At 50.6% G+C, this 15,041-nt stretch overlaps 1 protein-coding gene across 1 annotated transcript in view; it reads right to left on the reverse strand.

The window, feature by feature from the left end:
- Positions 1 to 15,041, reverse strand: part of WLS (Wnt ligand secretion mediator) — a 45,700-nt gene that overhangs the window by 15,895 nt on the left and 14,764 nt on the right. The window contains exon 2 of the mRNA XM_064147482.1: positions 7,190 to 7,462. Coding sequence (XP_064003552.1) covers positions 7,190 to 7,462 — 273 coding nt within the window. The remainder of the gene's footprint in view (positions 1 to 7,189; positions 7,463 to 15,041) is intronic.

Below are 15,041 nucleotides of genomic sequence, written 5' to 3' on the forward strand. Positions count from 1 at the left end.
CAGGAGAGTTATTTACTCAGAGAGTCACAGAACAACCATTTTGATTGGAAGACATCTCCAAGATCACCCAGTCCAAACTTTAACCCAGCATTGCCAGGCCACCATTAAATCAAGGTCCTCAGCTCCACATCTCCACAGCTCTGAAGCCCTTCCAGAGATGAGGACTTCACTACCCTGGGCAGCCTGGACCAGGCCTTGACAACTCTTTTGGGAAAAAAAATACCTGTTCCTTGTGTCCAACCTAAATCTCCTTTGGAGCAACTTGAGGCCACTTCTTGTCCTATCACTTGTTCCTTGGGAGAAGAGACCAACCCCACTTGGCTCCAAACTCCTTCCAGGGAGTTGTAGAGAACCAGAAGATCTCCCCTCAGCCTCCTTTTCACTACACTGAACAACCTCAACTCCCTCAGCTGCTCCTCACAAGACTTGCTGATGAATCTGACCTGGCCTTGAAGCCTGCCAAGCAGCAACACAAACACTTCAGAAACCCAAGGCAAGTCCATACCAGCCCTACCAGATGTACCAGGCACAGATCCAAGAGAAGGCTCTGAATGAGAAGAACGTTCCCAGACAAGCATCTGCATGCTACAGCCTGGCCTCTGTTTGTCAACCTGATCATCAACCTGTGAGAGCTGCAGCTGCTGCAAAAGCATTGGAAGATGCCTACAGAACCAACCATGACAGACAAACATTGAAAGTGGTTACTGCCAGTGTTGAAGTGCCATGAGCTCTGTGCAAACCACTCATGCCCCTGAGCTCAGGTCAGCATGGTGGGAGCTGGAAAGAACTGTCTGGAGATCATCCAGACCAGCCCCTCTACTAAAGCAGGGGCACCCACAGCAGCTTGCCCAGCATCACAATGGCCAGCTGGGGTTGGAAGCTCTCCAGACAAGGAGACTCCACAACCTCTCTGGGCAGTCTGCTTCAGGGCTCCAGCACCCTCACAACAAACAAGTTTATCCTCTTGTTCAGATGGAGCCTCCTGTCCTCTTGTACCCCACACTTCAGCTCTTGCTGGCATTGAGCAGATCCTCTCTCAGGCTGTTCTCAGCCTTTGCTCCTCACAGAGATGCTCCAGGCCCCTTAGCATCTTTTTAGCCTCCTCTGGACACTCTCCAGTAGCTCCTTGTCCCTGTTGAACTGAGAACTCAGATCTGGGCCCAGTACTGACTCCAGGTGTGGCCTCAGCAGGGCAGAGTAGAGGGAAAGGAGAACCTCCCTTGCTGCCCACACTCTTCCTTATGCACACCAGGATGTCACTTGCCTTCTAGGCCATAAGGCCACATTGCTGCCTGATGGTGAACCTGTCCATCAGCACATCCAGCTCCTTCTCCATGGAGCTGCCTTCCAGTGGGTCAGCCCTCACCTGTACTGCTGCAGAGGGTTATTGGTCCCCAGGTGTAGGACTCTACACTTGCCCTGGCTGAACTTCATGAGGTTTTCCTCTACCCAACTCTCCAGACTGGCCAAATCTGGCTGAATAGGAGCAAGATGAGGTGTCAGCCACTCCACCCAGTGTGGCATCATCCAAACTATCCATCAGGGCTCTGCCACTGTAGAAGTAGACATCACAAGTCCTCTGTCCTGTGAGGATGTGGAAGGTGTATGTGATGTCAACACTCAGAGCTTCTCACCTCTGTAGGAAGCAGAGCTGTCTGCTCTCCCAGCAGCAGCAGCTCACAGACAGACATTTCAAGAGCTGGTGAGCTTTGAAGTTCAGCTCCACAAAACCAAATAAATATCTGGGCTCCATAATTCTGCAGGGAGGCTGCTTCACATCTCCAAGCAGCAGGAATCTTTCAAGCACTGTTGCTTCTTCACTGCTATTTGTGCTGTGCAGATGTGGTGGCAAACTCATGCCAGCTGGTGGGAAGGGGTGGGCATGGTAGCTGTGGTTTGGACTTGCCATTTATACAATGTTTGGAGATGGCTTCTCTGTGCATCTGATGTGCATCCATCAAGACTCATATGAGGTGGATTTTTTTTCCTTACACACAGGGTGTCCACCATCCAGATTGATACTCAGAGCTCATCTTTCCAGCAGCCATCAGTGAGGTTTCCATCAAACACGGATTTGCCATCTTAGAGCCACTATTTAGAAGCCCAGCAAAACAGATCAATGGGAACAGAAGGTTAAAGCTTGGCCCAGCTAAAGAGAAGTGGAGAGTTCATTTCAGAAGCCATAAAACCAACTGGAATGCTTGGGATGAGAGCCAACAACAGCAGCTTTTGGTATTTCATCTTTGCAAGGCAAATGTTGCTGCTGCCACAGAGTATGAAAAGCAGAAGGCAGAAAACAAACCAGTGGCAGTTTCTCCAGGATAAGAGGTTTGAGGCTGTCTCTGAGTGTCTGTCAGCCTCTGCAGGTGAGAGGTGACAGCTCTCATTAGAACAGAGTTGTGTACAGAGACCCTTCAAAGCTCTCATCATAAAATACTCCACCCTAGAGAGGCCACAGCTGAAGTCCTGGGTCCAGTTCTGGGCTGCCCAGCTCAAGAGAGACTGGAGAGAGTCCAGTGAAGGCTCCAAAGCTGCTGAGGGGCCTGGAGAAGCTCTGTGAGGAGCTGAGAGCCCTGGGGCTGTTGAGCCTGCAGAAGAGCAGCCCCAGAGGGCATCTGCTGAGCACTCAGCAAGAGCTAAAGGACCTGTAGGGGGCAAGACTCTTCTCAGTGGTGCCCAGGGAGAGGACATGGGGCAATGGGCACAAACTGTAACCCAGGAGGTTCCGTCTGAACAGGAGGAGAAACTTCTCTGTTGTGATGGTGCTGGAGCAGGCTGCCCAGAGAGGTTGTAGAGTCTCCTTGTCTGGAGAGCTTCCAACCCCAGCTGGGCATTGTGATGCTGGACAAGCTGCTGTGGGTGCCCTGCTTTAGCAGAGGGCTTGGACTGGATGATCTCCAGAGGTCCCTTCCAATCCCTGCCATGCTGGGATTCTATAATTTTAAGATTCCTGACATATGCCATTAAAATAAAGTGCCAGGTGGTGAACAGACAATGCTGGGGGTCTGTGTCTTTTTTCTGCCTAACATCAACACCCCTGAAGTTCCCCAGGCAGGCAATATGCCCAGGCAGGCAGATGTGCATGAGGAGAAGGAGGAGAGAAGCAGCAGCTGATGTTCCACCCAGCTTGGCTTCCAGATCAAAGCAAGGTGCTGTTAGTAGAACAACAATGTTATTTAGCATCAAAACAGCAGATGGGAGGAGGGAGCAGGAGCCTGACAGTTGAACCAGTTTTTACTTCTGGAAGTGTTGAGAGAAAGCAGAGGGTTTGAATTATTGAAGGCTGAGGCACAGAAGAATTCATGCAAGGAAAGAAAAGAAAAAACCTGGTCTCAGCCTCCCAGACACTAACATGTTTGAGGAGAGCAATTCTTTGGTTCCTTCAAACACATCCATCAAGATTCTGCAGGATTTCCTCACAATAAAAGGTTGAAATATGTAGGTAGAAATTTCCATCTGATGAAGCTGCCCATGCAAGGAAGCTTCATCTCACAAGGACCATGCCAGAGCACCTCCTCATGGTATTCTGCAGAGTAACTTTGCCTTCAAAGGTCTTGGAGATGATGGCTAGAAAACCTGGAGCTGGTAAACCCCTGCTGGTATGAACAGCTTGAGAACTAAGGGCCAACCTCACCAGTGCCACAGGATTAGATCACAAACTCTATAGAGATAAGAAAGGTTTGCTTAGATGATTGTGTCCACAGAACCCCATCATGGTGCGGTTGGAAGGGCCCTCTGGAGATCATCCAGTTCTACCCCCAGCTACAGCAAGGGCACTCACAGCAGCATGTCCAGGTTCACATAGCCAGCTGGGCTTGGAAGCTTCCAGAGAATGAGACTGGAATCTAAGGATGACCTAGAAGACACCCTCTTGCTGGAGTTCTCAGCTTTGATGCCTCAGTGACTGTCCATTCACAGAGCCATGAGATGCTCCAAAGCAGATCAGGGTCATGACTCTCCCCACAGTGAGGGACTCCCTGGAACATGTCGTGCCCCAGGCACCACCAATGTGTTTTTTCACACTGGCATTTTTCAGCCAGGCATTCAATGCCCAGGATCATCTCCATGACTCACTTCTGAGGACAGTATCAGCAGAGAACATCTTCAGTGGTATGACAATAGTCTAAAAATAGAGAGGTTGTTTCAGAAGAGGGCTCTGTGTCAGCTGCAGGCTAATACAGCTTGGCTGAGAAGAGGCTCAAACAAGCAAGCAGAAGAGACATGGGAGTTACTGGAGCTGCACTTCCATGCTTCACCAACTCTTTAAAATTCCAGAACCTACCAAAGAAACCAAAATTGGATGAATCTTGAGCCTGCAGTCATAACTGCACATCAACAGCTTTCCAGCTACAAAAAGCACAGAAGCTGCTCTCACTCATTAACATTTCTGGAGATAAACAGGAGAGGGAAAAAAAACAGATTTTTAGACTGAAAAATGAGACTGGTCCCTCCATAGTTTATTGGCATCTGTGTCATCATGACATCATCTAATGTCCACCACAATGCAGCATTCACTTCATACTCCTCAGGTACTTCGTATTCCCAGATGTTAATCCACAAAATCACAGAACTTTTTGGTTGGAAGAGATCTTTAAAACCATCAAGGCAACCCTTAACCCAGCACTGCCACCTCACCACTCAACCACGGCCCTCAGCACCACACCTCCATCACATTGAAACCTTTCCAGGAATGGAGACTCCACCACTGCCCCGGGCAGCCGGGGACAGGCCTTGACAACCCTCAAGGGGAAGAAATTGTTCCTCTTGTCTGACCTAAACTCCCCTTGGGGCAGCTTTCCTCTTGTCCTGTCACTTGTCACTAGGGAAAAGAGACCAACCCCCACTCGGCTCCAGCTTCTTTTCAGGGAGTTGTAGAGAGCCAGAAGATCTCCCCTCAGCCTTCTCTTCTCCAGTCTGAACACCCTCAGGTCCCTCAGCTGCTGCACACCAGCCCTGTTCTCCAGGCCCTTCACCAGCTTCCTTGCCCTTCCTTGGACTCACTCCAGCACCTCAATGTCCTTCTTGAAGTGAGGGCTCCAAAACTAAACCCAGTATTCAAGGTGCTCATCCAGACCTGGAAGCAGGTGGCTTTCTTGGCCACCTAGGCACACCCTGGGGCTCATCCTCAGCCACTGCTGACCAACAGTCTTTAAGTAGTTTTCCACCTGGCAGCTTCCAGCCACTCTGCTCAAAGCCTGGCCTTCATGGGGTTGTTGTGACCCAAGTGCAGCACCCAGCACTCAGCCTTGTTGAACCTTATCCCACTGACCCCAGCTCATGGATCCAGCCTGGCCAGATCCCTCTGTACAAGTCTCCCTACCTTCCAGCAGATCCACACCTGCTCCCAGCTTAGTGTCATCTGACAACTGATTGAGGGTGCCACAACTCCCTCATCCAAATCCTTGATAAGGACATTAAGGAGAACTGGCCTCAGTACTGAGCCCTGAGGTTCACCATTGGTAACCTGAACCATTAAGAAACTTCAGGTTTACTTTTCACAAGATGAAACTAGGCAGGAAGCCCAAGAGTCCAGCTCTGGAGGCTCCTGGATTCTATGGTAGCTGGGGAGTGAGCAGCCTTAAGGTCCCTGCTCCAGCAAGAGATGGGTACCAGTGAATTACTTCCTGTTCCCTAGAAGGTCATGCTGCAGAGCAGCTCAGGGAGAAGGGCTGATGTCCCTGGCTCAGAACATCCTCCCACCTTCCCTGAGGTGTTCTGCCCGTGAAGACACAGCAAGAAGGTCTGCCAAGAAGCCAAGCAAGGGAGGAATGAATTTTTAAAGAGAATCAGAGAATGGTAGGGGCTGGAAGGGACCTCTGCAGATCACCTGGTCAAACAGCCCCACCAAAGCAGGACCCCCCAGGGTGGGTCACACAGGAATGAATGCATCCAGATGGGTCTTTAAAGTCCCCAGTGAAGGGGTCTCCACAGCCTCTCTGGGAAGCCTGCTCCAGTGCTTTCACCCTTACAGCAAAGAAGTTTCTCCTCATGTTGAGGTGGAACCTACTGGATTCCAGTTTGTGCCCATTGCCTCTTGTCCAGCTGTTTGAAACACCTGCAGATATGGCACTCTGGGACATGGTTAAATGGCCATGGTGATGTGGGGTTGATGGTTGGACTCGACCTTAGAGGGCTTGGCTTTTCCAATTGAAACAATTCTATGATTCATGTCAATGTCTCACATCTCCAAATGCATCTACAAACAAACCCCACCAGAAGCTACTCAACTCATAACAACCACAACCTGAGTCCCTCCCAGTTGCAAAGTGGTGAAGCTTGTCCCCAAACCCATCCTATGACCCAGAAGATAGCCCAAGACAAACTGTTCTGCTTATACATCTCAAAGCAAGTTCCAGCCTTGGCAGGACTCGGTCACTGAAGAGCAAAACTAGTGACCTGCAGGAAAAAGCCTCTCTGCACCTAGAGTAGAAACAACTGTCCCAAGCTTTCCTAGCATTTGAGCAATCTGCTCCCAGGTGCTCAGCCAGTTCCTATCTCCAGCTCAGCAGTTTGACTCCAAAAGCCTCTGAACAGCACCATCTGTCAAAGAAGCTGGGGCTTCAGTGAAGTTACAGAGCTGCTCTCTGTGTCCTCCCTCTCTCCTCTGCCCTAGGGGATACAGCTGGACAACTGCATCCAATTCTGGGTTTCCCAGTTCAAGAGACACAGGGAACTACTGGAGGGAGTCCAGAATAGGTTCCAAAGATGCTGAGGGGCCTGGAGCACCTCTGTGAGGAGCAAAGCCCCTCCTGGGGCTGTTGAGCCTGCAGAAGAGCAGCCCCAGAGAGGATCTGAGCAATGATTGGCAAGAGCTAGAAGTATGGCCACAATCTCTTGATCTGTCTCTTCTCAGTGGTGCCCAGTGACAAGACAAAGGGCAACAGGCACAAAGTGGAACCCAGGAGGTTCCATCTGAACAGGAGGAGAAACTTCTTTGTTGAGGGTGCTGGAGCCCTGGAGCAGGCTGCCCAGAGATGGTGGAGGCAAGCTGCTGTAGGTGCCCCTGCTTTATCAAGGGGGTTGGAGTGGGTGATCTCCAGAGGTCCCTTCCAATGCCTGCCTGCTGGGATTCCCGGATCACTTTGATGTGTGGAAGCACTGAAGCAGTTAACATATGGCACAAGAACAGTTTTTTGGAGAAAGACACTGGGAAGTCGCCCCCAGTCAGCATCTCACCAACAGGACTTACTTAGGTCATTGTCCATCTTGAAGGCGATGTCCAGCTGCATGATGAAAAGCATAAACTGGAACCAAGGACTCATCTCCTTGTTGGGGAGGGGAACGTGGACAGAGAAGACAATGTCGTTGGCCTCGATCTGCCTGCTCACTGCCTCGTCGAAGTCTTTGAGCTTCTCACACGGTTTGTCCCCCCAGGGCATCAGCCACTTGCTTTTGTGGTGGTTCCTTCTCAGATCGATGCACTTCACCGATGTGTAAGGAACAGCTGTGGTGGGGCTGGGAGCTGCAAAGGGAAGAAAAATCATATTTTAGCATCTTTAGGTACTTTCTGAAGACATTTCCCCACCAAAAAGTGTAGCTCCCCACTCAGCTATTTAAAGCCAGTTAAGATGATCAGATGATTCTCTCTCACAGCTTCTTGATATTACAATCACAGAGTCATAGAACCATACAATGTCAGGGACTGGAACAGACCTCCAAAGCTCATCTGCTCCAGCCCCCTGCCAGACCAGGATCTCCTAGAGCAGATCACACAGGAATGCATCCAGACAGTTCTTGAGTATCTCCAGAGAGGGAGACTCCACAACCCCCCTGGGCAGCCTGTTCCAGTGCTCTGTCACCTTCACAGGAAAAAAATTCTTCCTCACATTCACATGGGGCCTCCTATGCCTCAACTTCCACCCACTGCCCCTTGTCCTCCCTCTGGGCACCACTGAGAAGAGGCTGGTTCCATCCTCCAGGCACTCACCCTGCACATACTTATAAGGTTAGATAATTAAGCCAGCCCAGAGAGTCACCATCCCTGGAAGCATTCAAGACATGTCTGGAGATGGTGCTTGGGGACATGGTTTTGTGGCCATGGTGGTATTGGGTTGAATGTTGAACACAATGATCCTGGAGATCTTTTCCAACCCAAACAATTCCATGATCCCACCAACAGATGTATTACTGATTCCGTAGTAGGATAAAACTACGACTAACTGAAGCAGCTGGAGTTTGGTAGACCAGTCTCAGATCTCTGGCACAGGTTGACCTGGGGGGTTGTGGATGACAGAATATGATCAGAGATCACATTCTGTAATTTTGTCATCCCCAACCTCCCTGGAGGTGTTCAAGGCCAGGTTGGATGAGGTCTTGAATGAGCTGTTCTAGTGGGAGGTGTCCCTACCTATGGCAGGGGGTTGGAGCTGGATGAGCTTTGAGGTCCCTTCCAACCTAAATCATTCTATCATTCTACGATTCTCTCAGTGACATCAAAATCACACTCTCTTCCTACACCCTTCTGGTTTGCTCACTGGGGCAAACTGACATGGGTTAGAAACTTTCCCAGCCACTGTTGAGATTTACCAGACTAGCTCAGATGGCTTGGAAGTGAGATGAAGCTGTATTCACAGCAAGGCAATATTTGCAAGCATATATACACAGTATGTTTAGAAGTAAGGCCAAGTGTAGCGTCCTGCACCTGGGTTGGCACAATCCCAAGCAAAACTCCAGGCTGGGTGTGGGGAATGGCTGAGAGTAGCCCTGAGGAAAAGGGCCTGGGATGATGAAAAGCTCAACCTGAGCTGGCAGTGTGAGCATCCATCTGCTGGCTTGCAGCGTGGCCAGCAAGGCAAGGGAGAGGATTCTGCTCCTTCGCTCTGATCTCCTCAGACCCCACCTGGAGCACTGTGTGCAGTTCTGGAGCCCCCAGCACAATAAGGACATGGAACTGTAGGAACGAGTCCACAGGAGGCCATAAAGATGCTCAGAGGGCTGCAGCAGCTCTGCTATGAGGACAGGACAAGAGAGTTGGGGCTCTGCAGCCTGAGGAAGAGAAGGCTGCCAGGAGACCTTGGAGTGGCCTTCCAGTATCTGAAGGGCTGGGGAGGGACTATTGACAAGGTCCTGTAGTGACAGGAAGAGGAGGAATGGGTTTAAACTGGCAGAGGGGAGATTGAAACTGGATGTTAGGAAGAAGTTGTTTGCAGTGAGGGTAGTGAGACACTGGCACAGGTTGCTCAGGGAGCTGTTTAAGGACAGGTTAGATGAGGCTCTAAGACAGCCTGATCTAGTGTGAAGTGTCCCTGCCCACGGCAAGGGGGTTGGAACTATGTGATCCTTGCAGTCTGATTCTATGATTATTTTCTTTTCACAACCAGTAGGCTGATTTCAACATTCCAGTCACCCTCAAACCAGCACACAAACTAACAAGGACAGTCTGTGCCCATATCAAAACTCAGCTGGATCCCACACCTGAAGAGGGCTACAAAAGAGCTGGGGGAGGACTTTTTACAAGGGCTTGTAGTGACAAGACAAGGGGCAACGGTTTGAACTGGAAGAGGGCAGATTTATACTGGAGATTAGGAAAAAAATTCTTTCCAGTGAGGGTGGTGAGACACTAGCACAGGTTGCCCAGAGAGGCTGTGGATGTCCTCTCCCTAGAGGTGCTCCAAGCCAGGCTGGATAGGGCCTTGAGAAACCTGCTCTCCTGGGATGTGTCCCTGCCCACGGAAGTGGGGTAGGAGTGAGACAATCTTTAAGGTCCCTTCCAACCCAAGCCATTCTATGATCCTATGAAGTGCTGCCTGTGATGGTTTGGGCTTGCTTCAAACTAGCACACTGCTCTAACCCTGGTGGTCCTGCAGAGCAGAGGAGGAGTTCCTGCCGCGGTGTGAGCCATGCACAGGCAAACACTTCCTCGGGCAGGAAAGGCTCTGCTGGCTGCTCAACCACACAGTTCTTTTTTAAGCATCCTTGGTAAAGGGAGAAAGCTGCAGCATTTCAACTCCAGCCCAGGGCCACCACCACCTCCTGCCTACCGATGTGCTGTGGGAGTCATCCCAGCCTCGCTGAAAGCCCACAGGGTGAGCTGATCACCTCTCTGAAGCTCCACCAGATGCTCCCTAATCCACAGCTGCTAACTGCAGAGAAGTGCTTAGCAGGAAGGAATTTCTCCCATTTGCTCTAAGTCCCTGTCACCTTGTGGCCAGTAGTCTCCTGGGGTGCACAAAGAAGAGCACGGCCAGCAGATCTCCTCTGCCTTAGAGAGACCAAAGCTGGGGTAACTGGGCCCAGTTCTGGGCTCCCCAGGTCAGGAGAGACAAGGCACTACTGGAGAGAGTCCAGAGAAGGCTCTGAAGATGCTGAGGGGCCTGGAGCAGCTCTGTGAGGAGGAAAGGCTCAAAGCCCTGGGGCTACTGAGCCTGCAGAAGAGCAGCCTGAGAGGGGATCTGACCAACGCTCAGCAAGAGCTAGAAGACCTGTGGGGGGCAAGAAGATGGGGCCAAGCTCTTCTCAGTGGTGCCCAGGGACAGGACAAGGGGCAGTGGGCACAAAGTGGAACCCAGGAGGTTCCACCTGAACAGAAGAAACTTCTTTGTTGTGAGAGTGATGGAGCCCTGGAGCAGGCTTTTAAGAAGTACATTCCCAGCACAGTTCTGCCATGCAAAGGCTGCTTCCAGCATCAGCTCTGCCCTGCTTCCAGCATCATTTGGGAAATAAATATTTTAATGCTCTTTGAATGCATCACAGAGCTGGAAAATGGAAATGAGCAGAGCTGGAGCTGCTCTAGTTCCTCATCTCCCAGCATAATCCAAGGGGCTTCCACAGATCAGAAAGTCCAGCAAGCCAAGAATTCCCTGTCCCTTATGGATCCATTTCCATTTTGGCACAGAATGAATGGGGTTTTGGCCAGCTGAAAACATCTTAGTATCCAACATTTCACTACAATTAAATCAAAGCTGTCTTGTTTTCTGTCCTAGCTACCACTGGACATGCTGGGATGAATTCCTTCCAGCTTCACAAGGTTTTGGAAGCAGATGGAGCAGGAAAAGTCATTTTTAAACCGTTAAAGAGTTTTCTTTGTCTATATGCCCTCTAAACACATCAATTTCATACAAATTTGTTAAACTACATCAGTGAAACACCTCAAAAATCTCCAAGCCTTTCTAAAAGGAAATGAAGGCTTGAAAATAGAAAAGTTTGACTGCAAATTTAACCTAATGATTTTAAAAGGCTCTACCACAAAGGCTAAGCATTGAAACAATCCTCATCTTCAGGGTACCTTCCAGCCCCAACCATTCTATGCACCTGTGAATTGAACCAGAAGCAGCAGATAGAGTAACAGATCTTCAGGCTTGCAGAAAATGGATGGCTTAAGGTCAGTGTTTCCAGAGAAAAGACACCAAGGTGGCTACCAAGATGCTGTGAGGGGCCTGGAGTGTCTCTGTGAGGAGGAAAGGCTGAGAGCCCTGGAGCTGTTTGGGCCTGCAGAAAAGCATCCTGAGAGGGGATCTAAGCAATGCTCAGCAAGAGCTGAAGGTCTGATCCCATTCTCTTGTACCCTGTTTCTTTCCAGCAGTGTACAGCCACAGTATGTGGGGCACAAACTGGAACCCAGGAGGTTCCATGTGACCAGGAGAAACTTCTTTGGTGTGAGGGTGCTGGAGCCCTGAGGCATGGTCTCCTGAGAGGTTCTGGAGAGCTTCCAAACACCCCTTGCCTTTATAATCCTGGGCAAGCTGCTGTGGGTGCCCCTGCTTTAGCACGGAGGTCAGACTGGATGATCTCCAGAGGTCCCTTCCAACACCCACCATGCTGGGACTCCGTGGCCATGTAAAATCAGAGGCAAGCTGGCCAGCCTCAGGACTTCTGCAGAAGGCTGCTTCCACATCCTCACCATCCTCATTCTGACAGCTGCTCCAAGACTTCCTGAAGAGCTCACAACCCACCGAAACAACTCCAGCAGCAGGCGCTAATTCCTTATCTACAAACAACATGACCACATATGGAGTACTGTGTCCATTTCTGAGCCCCCCAGCTCAAGAAGGACAGGGAGCTGCTTGAGTCCAGCACAAAGCCACAAAAATGATAAATGACATTGAACATCTTCCTTAAGAGGAGAGACAGAGGGAGCTGGGGCTTGGAGCAGAGGAGACTAAGGGGTGACCTCATCAATGGTTATGAATATGTAAGGTGTGAGTGCCAGGAGGCTGGAGCCAGGCTCTGCTGGGTGATGCCCAGTGACACAAGGGGCAATGGGTGGCAGCTGAGGCACAGCAGGTTCCATGTGAACCTGAGGAAGAATTTTTTTCCCTGTGAGGGTGACAGAGCACTAGAACAGGCTGCCCAGCAGGGTTGTGGAGTCTCCCTCTCTGGAGATATTCGAGAACCATCTGGATGTGTTCCTGTGTGATCTGCTCTAGGAGATCCTGTTCTGGCAGGGGGGCTGGAGCAGATGAGCTTTGGAGGTCTGTTCCAGCCCCTGACATTCCATGACTCTATAAAGCTTCCAGGTATTTCAAAGCGAAAAACAATGCCAGGCTGAGCAACACCCACCCCAAGGCCGAGCCAGCCAAGGTCTGGGCACCCCATGCTCCAGCCGGCAACTGGCACACACGCTACACCCAGATGATTCAGACCTGGCTGCCCTCGGCAGTTGGATGAAGCATCACAACAGCAGCCCTCCTGCTTTTTGGGCTGCCAGCCAGGAGCCCTGCGTAGCATCTTCCCTACTGTGCCACCTCATCACAGAGGGATGACATCCACGCTCCTTCCTCTGGGCAGGGGACAGATGACTCAACACACGAGTCGAGAGGAAGTTATTAAAAAGCAGTTGTTTAGAAACTGCATTTTTTCAGCCTTTTTCTTTTTTGGACAGCAGTTCAGTGTCTTGCAGCACAAAAAGCAGCACTGATGCCAGCAGAAGGGGTGGGCTGAAAAGGATTTGCTTCAACAGGAAGATTCCCGGATTCATCCCTGATCTTGCTATCAATCCACAGCTGAAAAAAAAAGGCATCCCAGAGTGGTAGCCTTGATCATCCCAAACACAAACCAAGACGTACAGAAAGCCCCTAAAGTACAGCAGCACCAAAAAGAAAAGAACAAGAAGCACTAAAATAAAATCAAATAAAGCACTCCACACACAAAATAGTCCAGCTGTAAATCGGGATACAGAACAATGCCTGGTGGGTGCCAGGAGGACCAAGGGTCTCCTGCAGTGCACAAAGAAGAGTGTGGGCAAAAGATCAAAGGGGATTCTCCTCCCCCTTCAGTTCTGTCCCAGCGAGACCACACCTGCAATAATGGGGCCACTTCTGGGCTCCCCAGGTCAGGAGAGACAGGAAAACTACTGCAGACAATACAGTGGAGGCTGTGAGGATCGGCCTGGAGCATATCTGTGAGGAGAAAAGGCTGAGAGCCCTGGGGCTGTTGAGCCTGCAGAAGAGCAGCCCCAGAAGGGAGGAGATCAATGCTCAGCAAGACATAGAGGACCTGTAGGGGACAAGAGGATGGAGCTAGACTCTTCTCAGTGGTGCCCAGGGACAGGACAAGGGGTAACAGGCACAAACTGGAACCCAGGAGGTTCCGTCTGAACAGGAGGAGAAACTTCTTTGGTGTGAGGGTGCTGGAGCCCTGAAGCAGGCTGCCCAGAGAGGTCATGGGGCTCCTTCTTTGGAGAGCTTCCAAGCCCAGCTGGGCATTGTGATGCTGGGCAAGCTGCTGTGGGTGCCCCTGCTTTACCAAGGGGGTTGGACTGGATGATCTCCAGAGGTCGCTTCCAACCTCAGCCTGCTGGCATTCTATTTGATTCTGTAACACATCAATGTCATTCCCTGAGCACATAAGACAGTCTGAATTTTCTTTGTGCTGCCTCAATGTCCAGCCTGGAGCTGCAGTTGTAAGTGGATCTCAAGAGTATTGCTGTGAGAGAATCAGGACCTTCAGGCCAAGCTCTCCAAGCTTTTTAGCTCTGTCAGATCTTCCAGGGATTTCCAAGCAGGCATTTCTGAATCAAGAGACACTTACTTCTTGAGAGCAGACAAATGTTTTGTGCTTTAATGCAGCTCATTACAGCCATAAATCCATGTTTTCATCACCAACTGATTACAACTTTAAATCTTTGGCATCCTCACTCCAACATCCCCCCCTGCCAAAGCTCCAGCTCTGAGGAGCAAGAGACAACTGCTACACATTCCTCATCGGGAACCTCGCACCAAGCAAATGTTGTCACTTGGCTTCCATTACCTCTCTGGCTCCTATCCCATTAAATTCCAGTGTGTTGAACCACGTGGAAAGGGAAAAAACAACCAACACAAAACCAACCACCCCAAAGCCTGGGGAAAGTGCAGCCAAGCCAGCTCACGGCATTACAGAGTGCTATGCAAAACAAAGCCAGCGCCCAGGGAGTGCTGGGCAGACACTGTGCCAGGCAGGCCTGCCTCTGGGCTGGGGGATGCTTGAGGTATAAAGTGAGAGGTGGCAGCTTGGAAATCATCACCATCATCAAATGGGTTGGGTTGGAAGAGACCTTAAGGATCACCTAGCTCCAACCTCCCCTGCCAAGGGCAGGGACTCCTTCTACCAGCCAGATCAGATTGCTCAAAGCCTCATCGAAGGTGGCCCTGGACACCTCCAGAGGGGGTGTGTGGGACATCCACGAATGCCTGGCCAACCTGTTCCAGTGTCCCATCACCCCCACTGGAAAGAATTACTTCCTCATCCCCAGTCTAAATCTGCCCTTTTCCATAGATTCACAGATTGCACTGGGTTGGAAGAGACTTTCAAAGGTTGTCTTGTCCAACCCCCCTGCAGTCAAGCAGGGACATTTCCAACTAGATCAGGCTGCTCAGGGCCACACCTAGTCTCATCTTGGATGTCTCCAAAGACAGGGCCACAACTGGGAAAACCTGCTGCAGTATGCTGAAGAGTCATTTGGGCATAAAGCAGGGCATGAGCCCCAGCCCAGTCTGCTCATACACTGCTGCAGGTATTGTTTGGAGCGTGACCAAAGAGCAGGGCTTCCATCAGCAGAAGGCTGCAGAAGCTGCTTGGGAGTGAGCTTCTCCAGGAGGCAGTCTTGAAAGCTTAGGAATTCCAGG

The sequence above is a fragment of the Pogoniulus pusillus genome, chromosome 8 (assembly GCF_015220805.1).
Source record: "Pogoniulus pusillus isolate bPogPus1 chromosome 8, bPogPus1.pri, whole genome shotgun sequence".
Taxonomy (NCBI): Eukaryota; Metazoa; Chordata; class Aves; order Piciformes; family Lybiidae; genus Pogoniulus; species Pogoniulus pusillus.